The 18,969-nt window shown below is 48.8% G+C and overlaps 1 protein-coding gene across 1 annotated transcript in view; it reads right to left on the bottom strand.

Annotated features, from left to right (window-relative positions):
• Nucleotides 1–798: 798 nt before the first annotated feature.
• Nucleotides 799–18,969, bottom strand: part of FRMPD1 (FERM and PDZ domain containing 1) — a 45,585-nt gene continuing 27,414 nt past the window's right edge. Inside the window, exons 7-15 of the mRNA XM_068974600.1 lie at nucleotides 15,254–15,379; nucleotides 14,025–14,144; nucleotides 13,322–13,458; nucleotides 12,151–12,277; nucleotides 11,904–11,999; nucleotides 9,999–10,181; nucleotides 8,999–9,146; nucleotides 5,939–6,745; nucleotides 799–3,182 (exon numbers count right to left, since the gene is read on the bottom strand). Coding sequence (XP_068830701.1) covers nucleotides 799–3,182; nucleotides 5,939–6,745; nucleotides 8,999–9,146; nucleotides 9,999–10,181; nucleotides 11,904–11,999; nucleotides 12,151–12,277; nucleotides 13,322–13,458; nucleotides 14,025–14,144; nucleotides 15,254–15,379 — 4,128 coding nt within the window. The remainder of the gene's footprint in view (nucleotides 3,183–5,938; nucleotides 6,746–8,998; nucleotides 9,147–9,998; nucleotides 10,182–11,903; nucleotides 12,000–12,150; nucleotides 12,278–13,321; nucleotides 13,459–14,024; nucleotides 14,145–15,253; nucleotides 15,380–18,969) is intronic.

Here is an 18,969-nt window from a genome sequence, read left to right as displayed (position 1 = left end):
TTTACCAACTGAGCTGTCTGCTGCTGCTGCTGCTGCTAAGTCGCTTCAGTCGTGTCCGACTCCGCGCGACCCCATAGACGGCCTCCCACCAGGCTGGGAAGCCCTAAATCGGATAGAGGGTACAGTCAATTTCAGGTAAAGCACAGAGCACTCCTGGCTGCGGGGGCTATGTAACCAAGGTGCTTACTTCCACCTAGTGGCAACCTATGCTCATTGCAGTGAGGCCACCAAGAATACCAGGCCTCCGGGTAGAGGTGCTGCAAACCCTAACTTGTGAAGGTAGAATCTATCAGATATCACAGGTATTCACTCCTATTTTCAGAGGTTACTGCCAAATCAGTGTGCTGGGAGAGGTTAAAACGATTTTTAAGCAACTCCACCTTCCTCCCCTATCCCTGCCTACTTGGGACAGAATGTGACTTCTTGCTTCCACACTCGCAGAGTATGCTCCTCCTAGGGTACACACATCACTGAAGGCAATCTGCTTATCTGTACCCACCCAGAGGAGCTGTGAGCATCCTGGCCAGGGGCAGGGACTTGTCTTACTCATCTTTATGAATAAGATCCTAGTACACGCCCTGACTAGAGGAGGTATCCAGTGAATGTTTGTTGAACAAAAAAGAGTGAATGGTTTTGACCCAAACTTGTCATCACTTTGTAGAATTCAGGCAAAGATTAAGTAGTAGTTTATTTGAATACTTTAAATAGTAAACATTTGAGAGGGGTGGGTAGAAGAATGGTAGACACCGCTCAGCAAAGTGTCCAGGGCAGAGCAGGGGGCCGGGGCGACTGGCCTGCTCACAGGGCAGTGGAGGCCCGGAACTTCTGGGTCAAACAGAACACGGAGGCCGTGAGGGCTGTGCACTGACGGGCCAAGAGTTTCACACTCAGGTCATGGTAGCCTCTCTCACAGGTCAGCTTAGCGGCCTCCACAAACTGATGGTAGGTGTACACCACATCCCTCAGGTTCCCCGCTGCCTCCCTGTGGCGGGTGGAGCAGCGGCTGCAGTCTGTGAGCTGGAAGCACAGGCTGGCCAGCTGGACCAGGTGCTGGAAGGTATCCCGCACAGCACTCTGCATCTCCTCCGGGGTCTGGTCCACTCTGATCACGTGCTGACAGCTCGACAGGAGCTTTTGGGAGCCCATGCAGAGGCGGCTCCGGCTTTCAGAAAAGTGCCAGGTGCACTTCTCGGGGGGGTGTTTATTCCCATTCCCCCAGGAAGCTTCCAAAATGTCCTGTAATTCCAGCAAGCTCTCCATGAGTTGGATGAAGCCCTCAGGGATGCTGGCGGGGGCAGCTTTCAGCTGTCTTAGAGCCCTGGAGCAGTACTCTGGCCAGATGTGGCTGTTCCTCGACGGGAGCTCAGCGCTGCAGCTGTGGGCCCGGGCAGGCCTCCACGGCAGGGCCAGCCGGCTTCCTGCAGAGGGCGGTGAGGTGAGGGGGGCTGCAGGACACGCTTCCAAGTCTCTGTCTTCCTCCTCTGTCTCTGGCTGCAGGCCAGGGAAGCACGTGGCATAGGAGAACTGGCAGCTGCACTGCTCCATGCCCATCCTGGGGGCCACTGTCTCATTCACACCTGCAAACCCCAAAGATGGGGCTGTCCTGAAACTGTCAGAACCTTTAGGATAGCTCTCTGGGGTAAAGCACAGAAAAGACTTCTCAGCAGGACGGCAGATGCTAGGCCTTTTGCCTTTGCTTTCTGGCACCGAAAAACGGTTTGAACCTTCTAAGTGGGGCTCCTCTTGGGGACACGGTAGTGGCTCCGGCAGAGAAGGCCCTGGATTCAAAGAGACATGCTGGGGAATGTCCCCAGGGGTGGTGTCTTCCCCTGTCACATGATTAGGTGGCTCTGCCTTGCCTTCCTCTAGAGAGAAGGCTGATGAAATAGTCTGGTCCCTAAGCAAGAAATCTGAACTAAAATCCAACTCTACCAATAGTTTTTGTTCTTGGGCCTGGCAGTCTTGACCCGGGATCTCTCTGCTTTGTCCTTGGGGTTCTGTAGGGGAACTTAATGGGGTCTGCTCAGTCCCTGTAACAGGAGTCTCCAAGAAGAGGGAGGCTACCATGCCACCAGCTGGAGCACTGGCACCAGTAGTCTGTGGAAGAACAGCCAACCCATCAACCTTGGTGTCACCTGGATCCTTCCCAGACTCATCATGAAATAAGCTGGTGTCATTTTTGTTTGTAACTTCTCTACCATGTTCCAGAGATAGTTGTCCTTGTTGCTCCTCCTTTGCAGGGAAAGAAGCCATCGTCTCTTCTGAATTTATTCCACAGTCATCACTTTTAGGTCCGTCTCGAGAAGACAACAAAGGCTCTGTGTCCTGGGGGGCAGTTTCTGGCATAGGATTTATAAACAGAGATCCCAATCCTGTTTCCACCTGAACTCCTCCCAGCTCCAGTGTGTCTCCTTGAGCAATAGTATGTGGCCCTGGGCTGACGGTCAGGCAGACTCTGTCTGGGTTCACATCAGCACTGGAGAGGGACGAGGTGCTGTTCCCAAGCTCCAGGGTGAGTTCTCGGGGGGCACTGCCATTCAAGTCTTGAAATGGAGAAAAGGTCTGGGGAGGCCCTGCCTGAGTGGTATCTGGGCCAGATGAGCCTGGGTTGAGACCGTGAGGGGTGTTTGCTGGGGAACTGGCAACACTGGAGGTCAGAGGGGCAATCCCAGAATTCTCTTTATGGTTAGGGTCAATCCGGAGGCGAATGGCAGAAATAGATGACACTCGAGAGTCGATGACAGATTTGGTTTCCATGGTTTCTGGCTCCATCTCCATGGCCCGGGAGGCTGGGTTTTTGCTCTTGGTCTCCCTCAGGGGAGTCAGCAGCCCCAGGGCCTTGGTCTCCAAGACACCAGGCTCACCCTGTATGTCTTGCAGCGAGGACACGGTTGGGGAGGGCGCACCGAGGGCCAGGTAGGGCTCCCGGTCATAGTAGCACACGTCGTCCACACTCTCCAGGGAAGCTGACGGCACCAGGGGAAACGAGACCTGACAGGTGTGGTCGGTCTGCAGGAAAGACCTTCTTTTCCTCAGGGTCTTGGCATACTTCTTCACCCCTCCCCTTCTGCTTGGCTCTCTCCCATCTGGCCCAGGATTCAGGCTGACCTCAGGGCTGCAGGGGCTGGCCTCATTCTGTGATCCTGTGGCACTGGTTTCTACAGCAGAAGCAACTCTGAGCCCTGAGAATCAAGAAAGGAAAAAGAAGATGAAAAGCAGAATAACAAAGAGATGTGTAGATCTCAGGCTCAGGACGCAGGATGGCCTAGGTTTGAATCCTGGCTGGGCCGTGTAACCTGGGGCATGTTAAACCTTGAGTTCCTCAGTTTCCTCTTCTGAAAGAAGGGGATGAGCACTGTGGTAGATGTTTTTTGATTCCAGGTTGCCCAACATCCATTGCCTTGTCTTTTGGTCAACTTCCTTTCAGGGGATGACATCCCTCCAACAATTATAGGCTGCTGAAATTATTAATGAAGGAGCCATATTTGTATCAGCCAAGTGGTCAGAGGTATGAGCTAGAAAGTCAGTCACAAAATTTCCTAAAATTTCAAACTCAAACACACTGATAGAAAAAAAGAAAAAAAAAAAAAAAACCAGTACAACCCATTCTTTGCAGCCATGGAATCCTAACAGTACAATGAGGAATCCTGCTGCCTAGCCTCCTGGTCTGGTCTCTCTGCCTATGTCAGAACCAGGGCTTCACCTCTGCTGGCAATTCTCTAAGCTATCTGGCATCCTTCCAACACTATCTCACTTTAACCAAGTCAGGCAGTACCAGTGGTGTCCATCAATACTGCCATGCTGGATACATGACTTAGTACATATCAGGCTCCTAGCACAAGCCTGTGCCTAGTGGGTGATCACTAAAGGAAGCCTGTGCCATTATTGTTACGATCATCACCACAGGTGAGCGTTCTGAAGGAGATTTCTTTTGACAAAAAGTGACTGTGACTCTCAGTTGCGGGCATGAGGGATCTTGTGCATACCAAGATGGATCTTTCTGAAAGGAGAAACACTTCTATGAAGTCCTGGGAATCAGCCAGAAGGAATTAGGATCACAGGCTAGTGCCTGAGAATCAGAGGGTTCTTATATTTGGACCGGTTTTTTCCAACCTGGCTGAACCTTATTAAAAGCCTCATCAAATCCTATGCTGCTCCTCACACCTCCTAAAGCAGAATCTGTGAGGCTGGGTCTAGGAATTTATGGTATTTGACTCAGGCCTCTTGGGTGATTTTGATGCCCAGATACCTTTTGAAGTTACTGCTCTGCTCTAGGCCCCCTCAGCCACTGGCCAAAGGTGTTTCTGAAGCTTAAAAAAGGGAGAGGCTCTCACAGCGAGTCAGCGGCCCAAGCAGACCCCGGGCCCATGAGTCCCAGGTCGGGGCTGCCTCCCCAGCACCTCACTGGCTCTCCATGAAAGACGAAGTGTTCAATGTGGACCTTATCTCCCTAACTGGACTCCCACAAAGGAAGGCCTTGACTGATGGTCTGTCTCACCCCATCATGTCTCCAGCACAATGGCTGGCCTAGCGGGACAAGACTGGAGGCATGGATGGCAGCTGACTGTGTTCTCTGGGGAGCGGTGCACAACCCGGCCGTGGGTTTCTACTGATCAGTTCATGAAACCGAGGTAGGTGGTGGAGAGGGCACTCATTCATCCGTCTAGCAGCAACTGCCAGGAACTCTGTGGTAGGACACAGAGGTGAGTGTCAAACACACCATTCCCACGTCACAGAAGCTTTCGCTTTAGTGAAGGAGAGAAATATCCATACAAAAAATCACACAAATAAGTATGCAGCTACAGGCAGGAAGCACCCAGGGTGTGTGATGGGGGTGGGGAGACTTCGTCCTGGCAATCTGGTTAATATCCCCAAAGGAAGTGAATTTCCAGGTGGGGCCTGAGAGATAGAAGGCCAGCAGCAGCCAAAGATGAGGGCAAGGAGTGTTTCAGGTGGACAGAGCGGCATGTGCAAAGGCTGGAGGCAGGAAAGAACTGGGCACTTTTAAAATTGGCAAGGAGGTCTGTGTGGCAGGAGTGCAGGGAGAGGGCTCAGGGGGAAGGAGAGAGACACACCTCTCGAGGTCACAGAGGGCCTCGAGAACGCTCACAGGTGCTGCCTGGCCTTTCTCCCACGAGCAGTGGGAACCCACTAGAGACAGGGAGCAACAGGAAAGGACTGGGACACAGAAGAGGGCTCACAGCTTCCCCTGCTCCTAGTAGGTCACTCTTAATGTCTGGGTGCCATTTTCCAATTTTTTCAGAGTAACAAGTGAGAGAGAGGGAGAGAGAATGTATGTGTGAGTGTGTGTGTGAGTGTGTGTGTGAGTGTGAGTGTGTGTGTGAGTGTGTGTGTGTGTGTGTGTGTGTGTGTGTGTGTGTGTGTGTATGTAAATATTCTGCAAGGACCTCAGGTCAGCTTAGGAAGTCATTCTATGAGGAAAGACACCCCACACTCTTTGTGGAGGAAAGAATGAGGAATCTGATCTTCCCAACTATGTGTCCCTTAAGGACCACCAATGGCCTGCCAGTTAGGTTCTTTTTGTTTTAAGGCCTCATTTAAAGCTTCCAGGTCAACAACAGCACAGCTGCTTCCCTCTGCTGGGCGCTCATATCAAACCTTTTCTTTCTCTGTGAATTTTGTCCATCTCACAAGGCCTGGTCCATTTGATGCCTCTTTTGGGAAGCCTTCCCTGATTCCCACTGTAGAATTAATGCCACCCATCTCTGCCTGTCCACAGTTCTCTGAACCTCCCCTGTTGCCCTTACTTGAAGTTGGGATGCCCACAACGTGGTCCACTGAGCCCAGGGAGCCCACCTCAAAAGAGAATGAACACCCATGCTTTACCCAAATGTTTTCCCCTCAGGCTTGCACACTGCCCTCCCTGGGGACTGAGGAGCTGCCTGCACAATCCACAGACCTGCCAGGGAGGGCTCACCTGAGAGGGCATCTGGGGGTGTGAGCTTGTCAGCTGCGTCATAGTATTCCTCGTCGGAACTGCCATCCTCCAAGGCCAGTGGCAGGCCTGGGGTCAGGGTTTGCAGCACGGAGCTGGATGGGGCCTCAGACCCTCCCCGCTGGCCCAGGGCTGCCATGCCCCCACCCTGCCGGGTAGCTGTGCTATCAGAGCTGTCGCTCAGGTGGCTGGCGGGGGAGACGCTGGCACACAGGCTGTAGTAGTCTATCCGGCTGCCCTCGTATAGCCTGGGGTCCAGCCTGAGTGCGTTCAGCTCCGGCCCCCAGCTGAAGGCCTCAGGAGCTGGACCCTCAGAAAACTCTGTCTTCTGGCTCCGAGCGTTGGCTCTCTGGGCCAGGTCCAGGAGACAGAGGAAGCCACTGGTTTCAACCCTGCTTCTCTCCTCCTGGCTGTCTGAATCAAGACTCTTCGGGAAGCCAGGCAAGCCCAGGTGGAAGAAGCTGGACCTGCTGGAGGAGCAGGCATCCAGGTCATCCTCCTCCAGGGCGTCCATGGACTCACTGGAGCCGCTGGTCCTGCAGCCTCGGCTCTCGGTGTTGGCCGAGTCGGATGCCTCGGATTCGGCACTGTCTGTTGTGCTGCTGGCCCCACAAGTGCTTGGGCCTTTCCCAGCCTCTGCTGGCGTGGAGCTGTCCCCAGGAGGCTGCTCTTCTTCTGTAAGTGGTCTGCAGGGGCCCAGCTTTGGCAGGCATCTGTCAGAGAGGGGCTCCGGCACGCAGTCCACTTCGGATGACTCCTCGGAGTCACTGCAGGCCCTGGACTCGTAGCCTGACACAAGAGTTAGGCGACAGGGTTAGGGGACTGGCAGATGCTGGCGTATCCACCCGCCTCCACCGTGCCTGCCCTCTTATTTTTCAGATGAGAGAACAGAGGTCCAGCAGGGTGATAGGCCTGGACCATGCTACGCTGACTGACACAGGACTCCAAATTTATACTTTCTCCACACAAGTGTCAAGTCTCCTTCCCCACATCTATCTGAGCCACCTCCAAGGAGATCTATCTGTTTATGGAAACAGCTGGGTATTTAGGTGGTTTGCTATTCCCCTCCTAAAAATCTCAGCTCTGTCCTGACTGGGTATCAAAATCAGACAGGGAATCATATTAAAACAACAACAACAACATATCCTTGGACCTCACCCTGATGTATTGAGTCTAATAGCTAGGGAATGGAGCCTGAGAATCTGTATTTTTACCAACTTTATGGGGGTCCTGAGGCTGCTAGGCTGGCATCATTCTGAAGCCTGGCCTAGCGACCCACTGGTGCTACAGGGCTTATAGAAAAGTGTAAAGTGACCCACTGCTGGTACTTGGAAGGATTCATGGTGAGAGGGTTGGGGAGCATTGAGCCAGGTCTCAAATTGCTCATGCACCATAAACCTCCAGGTGCAATCTGTTTTCAGCTTCTCTCTGGGGACTTCCCTGGTGGTCCAGTGGTTAGCGCTCCACGCTTGCACTGCAGGAGGCACCCTTGGTCAGGGAACTAAGATACTGCATGCCACACACCACAGCCAAAAACAAACAAACAAACACCCAAACAAACAAACAAACCCACTTCTCTCTGATCCCATCACATTGTATTTAAACCTCTGATGGTTCCTCTTGCCTACAGGGAAGAACCTAAGCTCTCCTACTGAGGTTGGGGGCTCTCACAGGGTGACCCTGAGCAGCCTGGTCACCCCCTCCCAGTGCAGCCCCCCCACTTCCTCAGCAGCCTGGTCGCTCACTGCAGCCTTCCCCATGCTCTGGCTACTACAGAGAGCTTTTCAGCCTTCACGCCTCCATTGTGTCCCTCTGCTTCAAAGGATCACTCCTCCCCTCTTCGCCTGGGTAACTTTACCATGTTCGTCATAACCTATTACAAACAGGTTGAAGTAGGGCTCCTGTGACCACCCCACCAGGCCTCCACAACAGCATGGCTCCGTGGGGTGCCGTCTCAGAGGCATCATTCCCTGTTAATAAGCTGTGTTAAAGGGAACAAATGCAGGAAACTCTTCATTTCGGAATTCTTAGTTTCCTATCAGCCAGTCTCTGAGATTACTTATGCCTGTCTTATCCACATGGAGGAAATGCCATACAATGGTGCGCTACTGGGCGCCTCTCCCCACCTCCACGTTCAGTGACAGCATGTCAGGGGCTTGAAATTTTATCTTTGACAGTAAGACAAGATGTCACTTATTTGTTTAGAAAGTATCGCTGACACGGTGGGAATGTTTCTGCCATTGCCAATGTTTAGGCAATTGCTTCAAATCAGGGTTCTGTTTCATTCTGTTTCTTCCCCTGCAGAGACAGTTGTTAAACATTTATCAGCAAACCACTGGGAAGAATGCTGCGTCAATAGTGCGGAAGCAAACGCCTGGAGGAAACTGGGAAAATGTCCACCTAATCTGGCCTCCCCTACTTCATTCCTTTTGTCATATGATTTGTATCTTCTATCTCCACGTACCCTGTTCGTATAAACATGTAAGGCAGAGAATTTTTATTATAATTCAAGAGAAGCAAAAGAGGCATGAGATGAGAAGCTAGGTCAGCTATTCTTTCTAAACAAATAAGTGACATCTTGTTTTACTGTCAAAGATAAAATACTGTGGATCTTGGAGATGATTTTAGGTAATACTACAGGGAATCAACGTTTCCTTCCTTGGAGAAGGAAATGGCAATCCACTCCAGTACTATTGCCTGGAAAATCCCATGAACAGAGGAGCCTGGTAAGCTACAGTCCATGGGGTCGCAAAGAGTCAGACAGGACTGAGCAACTTCACGTTCACGTTCACATTCACAGGGAATCAGACACCTTCCACAGCCTTCCTTGGCTTTATGGGACTCTCAAGTACAAAGAAATCCTCTCTATTTAGGATTTTGGAAAGATCAGCTGTTTACCAAGAAATGAATGGAGAAACAGCTCTCATCCCCTTGAGTGGAAGCCTCAGCTCCACTCCATGCACCATCCCCTTTTAGGCTGCCTTGACCTACAAGGCAGTGAAGTGGGCCTGTCCTTACTGGGTCCAAGCCTCAGCATCTCACCTTCTTCAGCAGACACTCGGTGCACCTGCTGTTTGTTTCCAGGCCAGAGGAAAATGGAGGTCACTGGGTCGACAAACAGCCTGTAGTACCCAGCAATCAGGCAGGCTAGGTCTTTTGCACTGTTGGATTCCAGCAGCAAAGTCAGAACCTTTGGAGGTAAAGAGGCTCTTAAGCATATAAAGGGCTAAGGCTGGCAACAAGGGATACAACGTCCGAAGGCTGGCAGCAAGCGATAGAAAGGGCAATCAGGCCATGTGGGGCCCGTGAGAGATTTCAGGTAAATCCAGCCATGGTCCATAGACAGGCCCCCTAGTGTCCCAACAATGTATCTGTCCTCACCTAAAAGATCTGAAATGAGTATGCACCCACACAGCCACACGAGCACTCACACATGCAGTGGGTTCCTCCCATCCAGTCTCCACAGAGTCTCCTGTCCTTCGGATCCCAACCCCAGCGCCCCATCCCAACCACCCCACCCTGCTCATTCATGCTATGGGGCCTCTTCAAGACCTGACCTAGAAGAGAAAAGGAGCAGGATCAAGTAGAGAAGGAAGGAGAAGAGGATAAGAAGAATGAAGCACCAGTCCTGATCATGTTGGGATTAAGTCAAAGGAAGCAGGATAAACGTAGGACCTTCCAGAAAGGTACAGGAAGTGCCCTACGCCACTGATCTATTTTGATTGCTGCCACCCAAAATCCTGGGCAGCCATTCTGGTCTAATGTGTGTGATAATACCCTCTGGTGGTCCCATCTAGGTTGCTGAACCTGTCAGGAAAGTACACGGTCAAGCTCAGTTTATAGGAAAAAAACCTTGGACTTGCCCGGGAGAATGTACCCTGTTCATTACTTTCCCTTTGATGGGACAGGATGGACAATTCCATCTCTTAGGAAAATGTTGGACATGAGACTCTGTTAATATCCAAACTCACATAAACTACCATCGAGTAATTTAGGCCCAGATTCCAGAAGCTGGATTCAAAATTTCTTCCCCATGCATTACCTTGACATCCTGAAGATACACTTTGACCATGCTCACTTTCTCAGACTCCTCTGTCAGCTCTACACGGCTGATATTGGCAAACTCTGCCAATGTGGACATGATGTTGAGTTTGCTATTGATAATTTGGCTAATGCCATACTTGGCTCCAACCAGAAGGGCAATGTAGGATTCTCTGTCCTGTAACTGCAGAGGGCAGGAAGGGGAATTAGTTTCCATTCACAAGCTAGGGAAAATACATTATACATGTAGGACATGATACCTTTCTCTGCAAACTCCTCACCACCACTCCTCTAGATGACCAAATTAGGTGACAGCCTAACCTGGGCCCCATCTACAGATAAACTCAGTATAAACTTATCTCCCATAATACTCTTCACAATAGAGGATCAAACCACGGGACTTTTATCCATTCCATAAACACAACCATATACTTGCACACCTATGTGCCTAAATTCACATTGTGCCCTCCACTTGGGATCCCTTGTTATCATTACTTATTGAAAACCCACCCTTTTTTAGAACATTCCATCAAAACCTACTGCCCATTGAAAACGCCACCTGATTTGCTCCTCAAACCAGAACAGTCGTTTTCTATGTTGACTCCACATCACGTCCTCTGTCCTTCTCGGACAGCACGGGACTGTCTAGGACTAGGATTTCTAGGACTTCTAAGCTCAGACTTCCTACTGTTATTATTTGTATTTGAGTTGCATATTCCATTAAGGTCCCTGACAACAGAGTCTGTGTATGTCTACGTCTGTACCTCCAGTGACCAGCAAGCACCCTGAGCCAGTTCAGTGAAACTGGTTTCTTCTCCCACTCCCAGGTCTTTCCTTACACAAGAAAGGTAAAGAGGAGTTGGAGACAGGAACCAGACAGCTGGCAGAGGGCAGGATTAGCCCTAGAAAAAAGTGGGTAGTTTTTCTTGTACCTTCAAGTTTCCTTTCTGTGATCTGGTGGCTCCTCCGCCATTTAGTCCACTACTTGTACAAAGACTCGACCAATTTTTCTCTTCCCCAAACAATCAAGATGCTCTTCCTTTCTTTCAAAACACCGATTCTCTTTTTCCATCTACACTGTTAGGTCAGCAGCCTAATTAGATGAACCCATCACTGTAAATGACTAAGAAGCACACCAAATCCACTGAAAGGAGCTTTGCTATTATTATTTTTTTTAATCTCTAATTGGTAAATTGTCTGGCTTTGTGCTTGAGAGTTCTAGGGCTGACTGGTGGGGGCAGAATTCCCTTAAGCCATATCCCACATCTCTGACTGCAGCAGAGCACAGAGCTCCAGGCCTAGGCACCAAAAAGCAGACCAAGGGAGGAATGGATAACACAGCAGAGGACTCTTTTTCTTGTTTTCCCTTCTCAGGTCCACTCCTCACTTCTTCCCTTCTAAATAATCAGGGCCCCAGCCTCCAGTCTAACATTCTTATCTTTTCTTCATGATTTCCCTTTTTTCCTCTTCAACTTCATATACCCAAAGTTCCAGGGTAAACTGGAATGCCTCAGAATGCCTTTCCTCTGAAATCTGGCAAAATGCAATCTTCTTGCCTTTCCTTAATCCCTTCTCCTCCCCCATTCAACCTGAAGCTGGCAGCAGTGGTCTCTGATTTGACTTTCCAGTAATGGTCCTGTGCCTCTCATGGCTTTGCTCTGCCCTGTTTGGTGCCTCGTTGCATCATTTGAGGATGGGAACCGTGTCTCATTCAGCTCTGCCTCCCCCAGCATCTGTCAAAGGGCTGGTGTCAAGCAATGGCATGACAGACGCTCCGTGACGTCATAATGTTCACTTTCCCAAACAAATTCTAGTCCATGACAGTCCTCAGGAATTTTAGACTAAAAGATACATTGATGTTCAGAGGCTCTCTTGCATCCCTTATAAGAAGTTCTTTAATACATACCATTAAAGTAGCATTAAAGATTTTCCCACCGTACGTCTTGAGTTCCCCAAGGATCTGTAGGTAATTTAAACGTAGCTGGGCAGCAGAAATAAGTTGCTTAAATAAGGGTGAAAAAAAAAAGAAAACAAAAAAAGACTGTTGAAGTCAGAGCTATTCATTTGCCTAAAATGCAGGCAATGTTGAAAATTCTCCCCCTGAGGTTTCACAACAGTCAGCATGTGGTTGGCAAGGGCTGTGGCTAAATTACCTTCTGTCTGGGTTCCAGCAAGTTCTGGTTCCTCTTCATGTGGAAGCTGATGGCTTTCTTGATGTCTTTTCCTTTCATGTTTCGTAGTAAAGTTGGAGATATAAAGTTCTCAATTCCCCAATCCTTCCTGCCATGAGACATTGGAGACAAGGAGGCTCATGTCTACAGCGAACTTGACTCTAACGAAGAACGTAATTATATTTGATTCAGTAGTTATTGTTCCAAGAACACTGTAATTATGAGCTTCTTTCTTAGCAGAAGATATCTGGCTGGTCTTGAGGAGTATATGTAAATATATATATATGAATACTGTATATGTGTGATATCTATCTATTTATACAAACACACACACACTCCACAAAAGTGAGCCATTCTAAAATTAAACCCCATGATCATTCAAGGAGCCCATTACTCCTTACACATGTTCAGCACAGTCTCATAGGGCAACACACAGAACATGTGAATCCCTGAGGCCATGCTTGAGGATGATGCCAGCCTAATCCCCCACCACCCCACCCAACAAACTAGTTAAAAATACAGATTCTCAGGTCCCACTCTCTAGAGATTTAACCTAAGATATTAGGGGTAAAGCCAAGGATTTTTATTTTTATTTATTTTTTTTTTAGCCAAGGATTTTTAAAAAAAATTTTTAATAGAATTCATCAGCAGGCAAGACAGAGCTGAGATTTGGTGAGGAGATGAGTAAATCTGGGTGATACCACCCAGAGCAAAGTGACATTTTAAGCTAAGAATCTGGAGATGTCAGAGCCTCAGGACTTGAGACTGCTCTAATAGGAATGTAATACAACAGGATTTCATTCACCACAAATGAACTTCCAGGGAATTCCTGCTCTCAGAAGAGCTTGATGCTGAAGCTGTCAACTGATTTCCTGAGATATCCTCCCAGGAACTGGGAATTTACGAAGGGATTCTGTGTCATTCCATCTGGAGCTGGCTTGGGCCCCAGAGGGAGCATCGGGTTCTGACCTGGGGGGAAGCTAGGCTGTGTTGGAGAGGGTGCAGAGGGAAATGAAGGGAAGACAACGGACAGATGGGGAGGTGGGTGAGTGTCAGCCTCGTGTGGATTCTGGCCATCCTGGCCCAGCGCCAGCCAAGTGATAAATGCCACACAGCTGCTGCTGGCGGGACACCGAAGTCCCCTGCCACTCACTCTATGTACTTCAAAGAGATCTTCTGCGGCTGTGCACATGCGTAGATCCGCTCCTGAATGTGCAGGGCTGCCAGCCGGAGCGCCGAGCTGCACTTCATTTCAACCGCAAAGCGCTCCTGGAGCACATCGCTGCAGCTCTAGGAGAGATGAAATCAGAGACACTGGGAAACAAGAACACATGGATTGGGTTCCTAGTGCTCTTAGGTGAAAGGCAACTTGGAGACCTAGCTCTGCCAATTCTTGCCTGTGTGACCTTGGTTGCCCCTTTTGGCAATAAAACCCGTAACTCTAAAGATCCTAAATGGTGTTCAGTTCAGTTCAGTCGCTCAGTCGTGTCCGACTCTTTGCGACCCCATGAATTGCAGCACGCCAGGCCTCCCTGTCCATCACCACCTCCCAGAGTTCACCCAAACTCATGTCCATCGAGTCGGTGATGCCCTCCAGCCATCTCATCCTCTGTTAGAAAATGTAAATCTACATTGAGGACTAAGCTTTAAGTTCATTAATATATTGCAAATCGCCTAACATAGCAACTCAGTGACATAAAATGGAATTCTAAGGGATAATCAGGCCTACTCTCCCTCAGACCAAGATAATCCCCACCAGTGAGTTGCTTAATTGCCTTGAGCTCATGTTCAAAATAACCCAATGTGCCATCTTTGAGAAAAACCACTGTTATTTTAGGAAGGGCAGACCAGGTCACCTGCAGATAGAGGTATTCAAAGGCCACAGGGTCTTCTTTCAGGAGGTCCAGGGGGTCCCTGGGGACAAAACAAACCCTGAAGAGGCAGCGGTAGTCATGTGACTCCTCCCTTTCCACTACCTGCAATGCATAAGGGAGACACGGTTCATCTTCTGTTTTTCTTCTCAGTTATTCCACAAAACAACTTAAATTTAAAAAGACACTGAAAGATAGTCTCTAAAGATTTCAGTTTTAGTTCTTCCAAGTCAGCACAGACCTGTGTCCTTGACTGACTTTCCCATGGGTATAAGATGTAAAAAGCTCAAAAGAACAGTTTCCCACTCATCCCATCAACCTGTTCCCCTTTCCAGAAGAAATCTCTGCATCTGGCTTCTTATATACCCTTCCAGAGACTGTCTATGTGTATTTATGCTCCTATAAATGTACATTCCTTCATTTCCCACAAATAGTAGTATACAATACATTATGTGGGTATATATAATAAATATACCCTGTACCTTTTTTTTTTACTTTAACTATTTCAGCGGTCTAATTTGATTTCTTACTCCAATGCTAATGGAACAGAAGTGATTTTTTTTAAAGTTTGTAAGCAGCAATGTTACGAAATGAGTGACCACGGTAGGAATTTGTCTGCAATGAGGAACACTCAGAGCAGCTTCCATGAGCTCATGCCTTGTTCATGCTGCTCCTCTTCTTAAAAAAGCCCCTTTTCCTTTTCCAATTACTGAAAACCTACTTATTTTTATAGTAGTACATACTCAATAAGAATTTATGGAACTGACCTGTGTTTGGCTTTTGAAAGCTGGTATAACGAATCACTGCATGGCTAAAAGACTGAGAGGTACAGATCGATTGACTGTGTTAGCCCTGTTCTGCTCAGGACAAGTCTCACAGAAAGGGCTGAGGCCTAGCAACAGATGCTTCCCTGACATCTCAAAGGTGGGAGGTTCAGAGGAAGGTCATCAGAGCTGGAAGCAAAAGATGGGGTCTAGCGGTTGCGTTACCTTGAGTAAATTACCTTACCTCTCTAAGCCTCTTTCTCCTTGTCTGCAAAACAGAGGCTTGCCTAACTTTGTTTGCAAACCAGGCTGAGTGAGCTCTGTGTTGTCAGGGCACAAGAAAGCACATCAAACCTGCAGGTGCGCTGCACCCTGTACCCAAAGGCTATGGCCGAGGCAGGCAGCTCACCCTGCCCAGATCTCCCCACTGGGAGCAGAGGCAGGTGGTACCTGCTGGATGAGCTCCTCCTCATGCAGCAGGTGTAGCCGGGAGACATTGTACTGCTCCTCCAGGACCAGCGCGAAGTACTCTGTGCTTCGGATCGACAGCTTCTCCTTCACCGTGAGGATGATGTCCTGCGGGCACAGAGGCACAAGGGTCACCGAGGAGCAGGCCAGTCCGCACGTTCAGGCACAGAGCGGGGAGGACTCCCCTGACCTCCCCTCTGCTCCTCCGTGCTGCCAGGGAGAGAAAGGCTCGTGCTGGCTGGGTCCACTGCCAATACAGGAGGCTACTCTTGATGGGCCACACGTGGGACTTCTCATCACCCCTTCAGGGCCCTGTGCCCACCGCATGGCCGCCCTCTCTGGCTTTACTTGGGAGGCTAAAGCTATTCCTTGGGGCCTTACGCCCCTCTTCATGGTCTCCGGATCCATCCTATCTCTGGAGTCTGCACTGTCAATTGCTTACCAGACATAATCGCACCACCTGCCCTCTCTGCCCCTGAGGGAAATAATCTGATGCTTCTGAACCTGTTTCTTCCTGTGAAACAGAGGATGATGATGCCCATTTAGAGGGGCTGATGGGGTGAGTCTCGCATCTAGCAGGTAAATACTGGGCCCCCAGAACTGCCATGCCACACTCCCCTCGTTCACTACAGGGCCCCCTCGGCATCACGAGGCCTTTGCTGCCTTGGGGCATTCACAATGCTGTTTCCTCTGCCTGGCACACTCTTCCTGCACTCTTCCCAAGGCTACCTCTGGTCTCTGTATCTAAATGCGACTGTCCCTGTTATTCTGTCCCAGGGTCCTGTTGATTTTCTTCATCAGTATGACATCTTCTTCGATGACAGCACTGTTCTTCAGTAATAGTACAGTGAAGTGAATGGGCTCTAGACCTAGACTTCTAATCACTAGCTTTGTCTCCCTGGATAACGTGCTAACTCTCTCCATGCCTCAGTGGTTTCATCCCTAAAATGGTCATAATAGTGACACCTCTCTTGGGGGTTGTTGTGTGCATTAAATGGCTATGCCCATATATGGCCTTTAGAATAGCACCTGGCAGATGACAGGTGTTCATTGCCTGGTAGCTGCTGACATCTGTTTTTCTGCTTATTGTCATTTACCTGCTAGATGCTAGACTCCCCCAGAATGTGAACCTCGCTTGTCTTGTACTCCATTATATCCGCAAAGCTTGGCATTCAGTGATGCTCAATAGACTTCCATTCAATGAATAAACAGTCATCATGGACTCATCATACACGTCCTGCTAGAATTTTAGATTTAGTAAATGCCAAACCATCGGGTGCTACCTGCTCCTCACAGCTCCCCATTCTGAATCCTCTTCCTGCTTTCTCCATCACCCCCATAACTAACCAGCGACTAGGTCCTAAAGTTTAATCATCTCGAAACTCAGAAACATTAGTTCAATGCCTGCTGTGTGCTGGCCATGATGGAGAGCCCCTCTCATGGCTCTGTCCACTCTCTCCCTTCTCCATTTGGCTTGAGCACACACATTTGTCCTGGCTTTGTTGATTCATGTCCTAAGGAACACCCTGCTACCCTATCTGATCTCCACTCTACATCTAGAGCAGAGATTGGAAACCAAATCCAGCCCATTGCTTATATTTGTAATTATAGTCATATGGGAACCAGCCACACCCATTCTCTACAGTGGCAGAGGTGAGTAACCACGACAGAAGCCCCCGGCCCATAAAACATACCACATTCATTATCTGGCTGTTTACAGAAAGCGTTTGCTGACCCTTGACCTAGAGGAACTTGTTAAGCCTTGTATTGCTCATGCTCTCCCTGGCTCAAGAATATTCAGTGCCTCCTCCATCACGGCCCACTAGCCCAAATCCAGATCCCTCAATTAACATTAAAGGTTCTCAAGTATCAGGTGCCAACCCATTTATTCCACTTTACCCTTTGCTGCTGCTTCTGTTGCACTTTGCTTGCAAGCCTCATATACTTGCTAAACTTTCCCATCACTGGGTCTTTGTTGGTGTCATTCCCCATGACTGGAAATCTGTCTTCACACACCACTCCTGACCCATTCCTGTCCATCTTTCCAAGTTGATCTCACAGGCCACCACGTCCTGGGGGCCGTTCCTTCCTACCTAGCTGGAAACTCTCTCTCCTGGGAGCCCACAGCACCCCATTTTCACATCCTACTTTCCTGCTTCTGAACACATTGCATTCGCCATAGTTTCTTCATGAGTTAACCCTAGGTCCCATCTCCTCACCTCAGCCCCACCCCAAGACTCTGGGCTCCCTAAGAGAGTGACCCTAGGGAGTTTATTTCTGTATCATTAACAGCTTTGCTAGCACACAAAAGTATCACTAAAGGACATATTACTTTCCTTGATAGAGAAACAAGGTTTTCTAATGTAAGAAAACTCTTGCTTCTTTTGGTAAGGGAGTGAGGAAGCGAAGTCGCTGATGACTTGACAGTGGTTTTTTCTCTTTTTCACCCATACAATTTGCTTACATCCCCCTCTCTTTTCTGTCACAAAGAGCTAAAAGATTTGCTCTGTAAAAATTTGGCTATTAGAGATAAGTGAGATTAACCAGCACTATACTAGCTAAGTCCTTGCCCATTTCCCCAGCTCCATGTGTCACCTTGGCTTTATTCCCCTGTGGTGTGTGTTTTCATTGTAAATCATCTCAAAGCCTTTTTGGCCACAGAAGGAGGACTCCCTCCACTTCCAGGGCACTCCCCCATTCCGGTGCACTCTGCTCAAAGGTGACGTAAGTAGAAACCATGTCTAACGCATTTGCACAACTTCTGTGCTGAATGGCAACACGGTCAGCTCCAGTGCAGGGTTCAGAGACAACAGACCAAGTTGGAAGACACTGATTTTGATGCATTTCGGATATCTTGGTGTTCTCATCTGAAAAGTGGGTTAACACTTGTCAGTTTACAAGGTTACTGCGGGCATTAAGTGAGATAGCAACTAAGGAAGTGCCCAGGGAATGCCAGACAAGGAGTGACACTGAACAGAGCCGTTCCTCCCTCCAATTCCTCCTCTGGGCTTGAACTTCCCAGAGCCAGACAGGCTTTCTCCAGCTTCTCTTCAGTCACGCTGAAGTAAGAATGGAATAGGGCATTTGGGGAAGCCCTAGGAACTGCCATTAAGGTATGACCTAAATCAAATCCCTTATGATTATACAGTGGAAGTGACAGATTCAAGGGATTAGATCTGATAGACAGAGTGCCTGAAGAACTATAGATGGAGGTTCATGACTTTGTACAGAAGGTGGCAGCCAAAACCATCCACAAGAAAAAGAAATGCAAAAAAGAAAATGGCTGTCTGAGGAGGCCTTCCAAATAGCTGAGAAAAGAAGAGAAGTGAAAGGCAAAGGAGAAAAGGAAAGATATACCCATCTGAAGGCAGAGTTCCAAAAAATAGCAAGGAGAGAGAAAAAAGCCTAAGTGATCAATGCAAAGAAACAGAGGAAAACAATAAAATGGGAAAGACTAGAGATGTTTTCAAGAAAACTAGAGATATCAAGAGAACATTTCATGCAAAGATGTGCACAATAAAGGACAGAAATGGTATGTATCTAACAGAAGCAGAAGATATTAAGAAGAGGTGGCAACAATACACAGAAGAACTATACAAAAAAGATCTTAATGACCCAGATAACCACGATGGTGTGATCACTCACCTAGAGCCAGACATCTTGGAATGTGAAGTCAAGTGGCCTTAGGAAGTATCAGT

This window comes from Capricornis sumatraensis, chromosome 6 (assembly GCF_032405125.1).
Source record: "Capricornis sumatraensis isolate serow.1 chromosome 6, serow.2, whole genome shotgun sequence".
NCBI classification, from domain to species: domain Eukaryota; kingdom Metazoa; phylum Chordata; class Mammalia; order Artiodactyla; family Bovidae; genus Capricornis; species Capricornis sumatraensis.
Note: the sequence above shows the minus strand (reverse complement) of the source record. Positions and strands in the feature narration are given on the sequence as shown.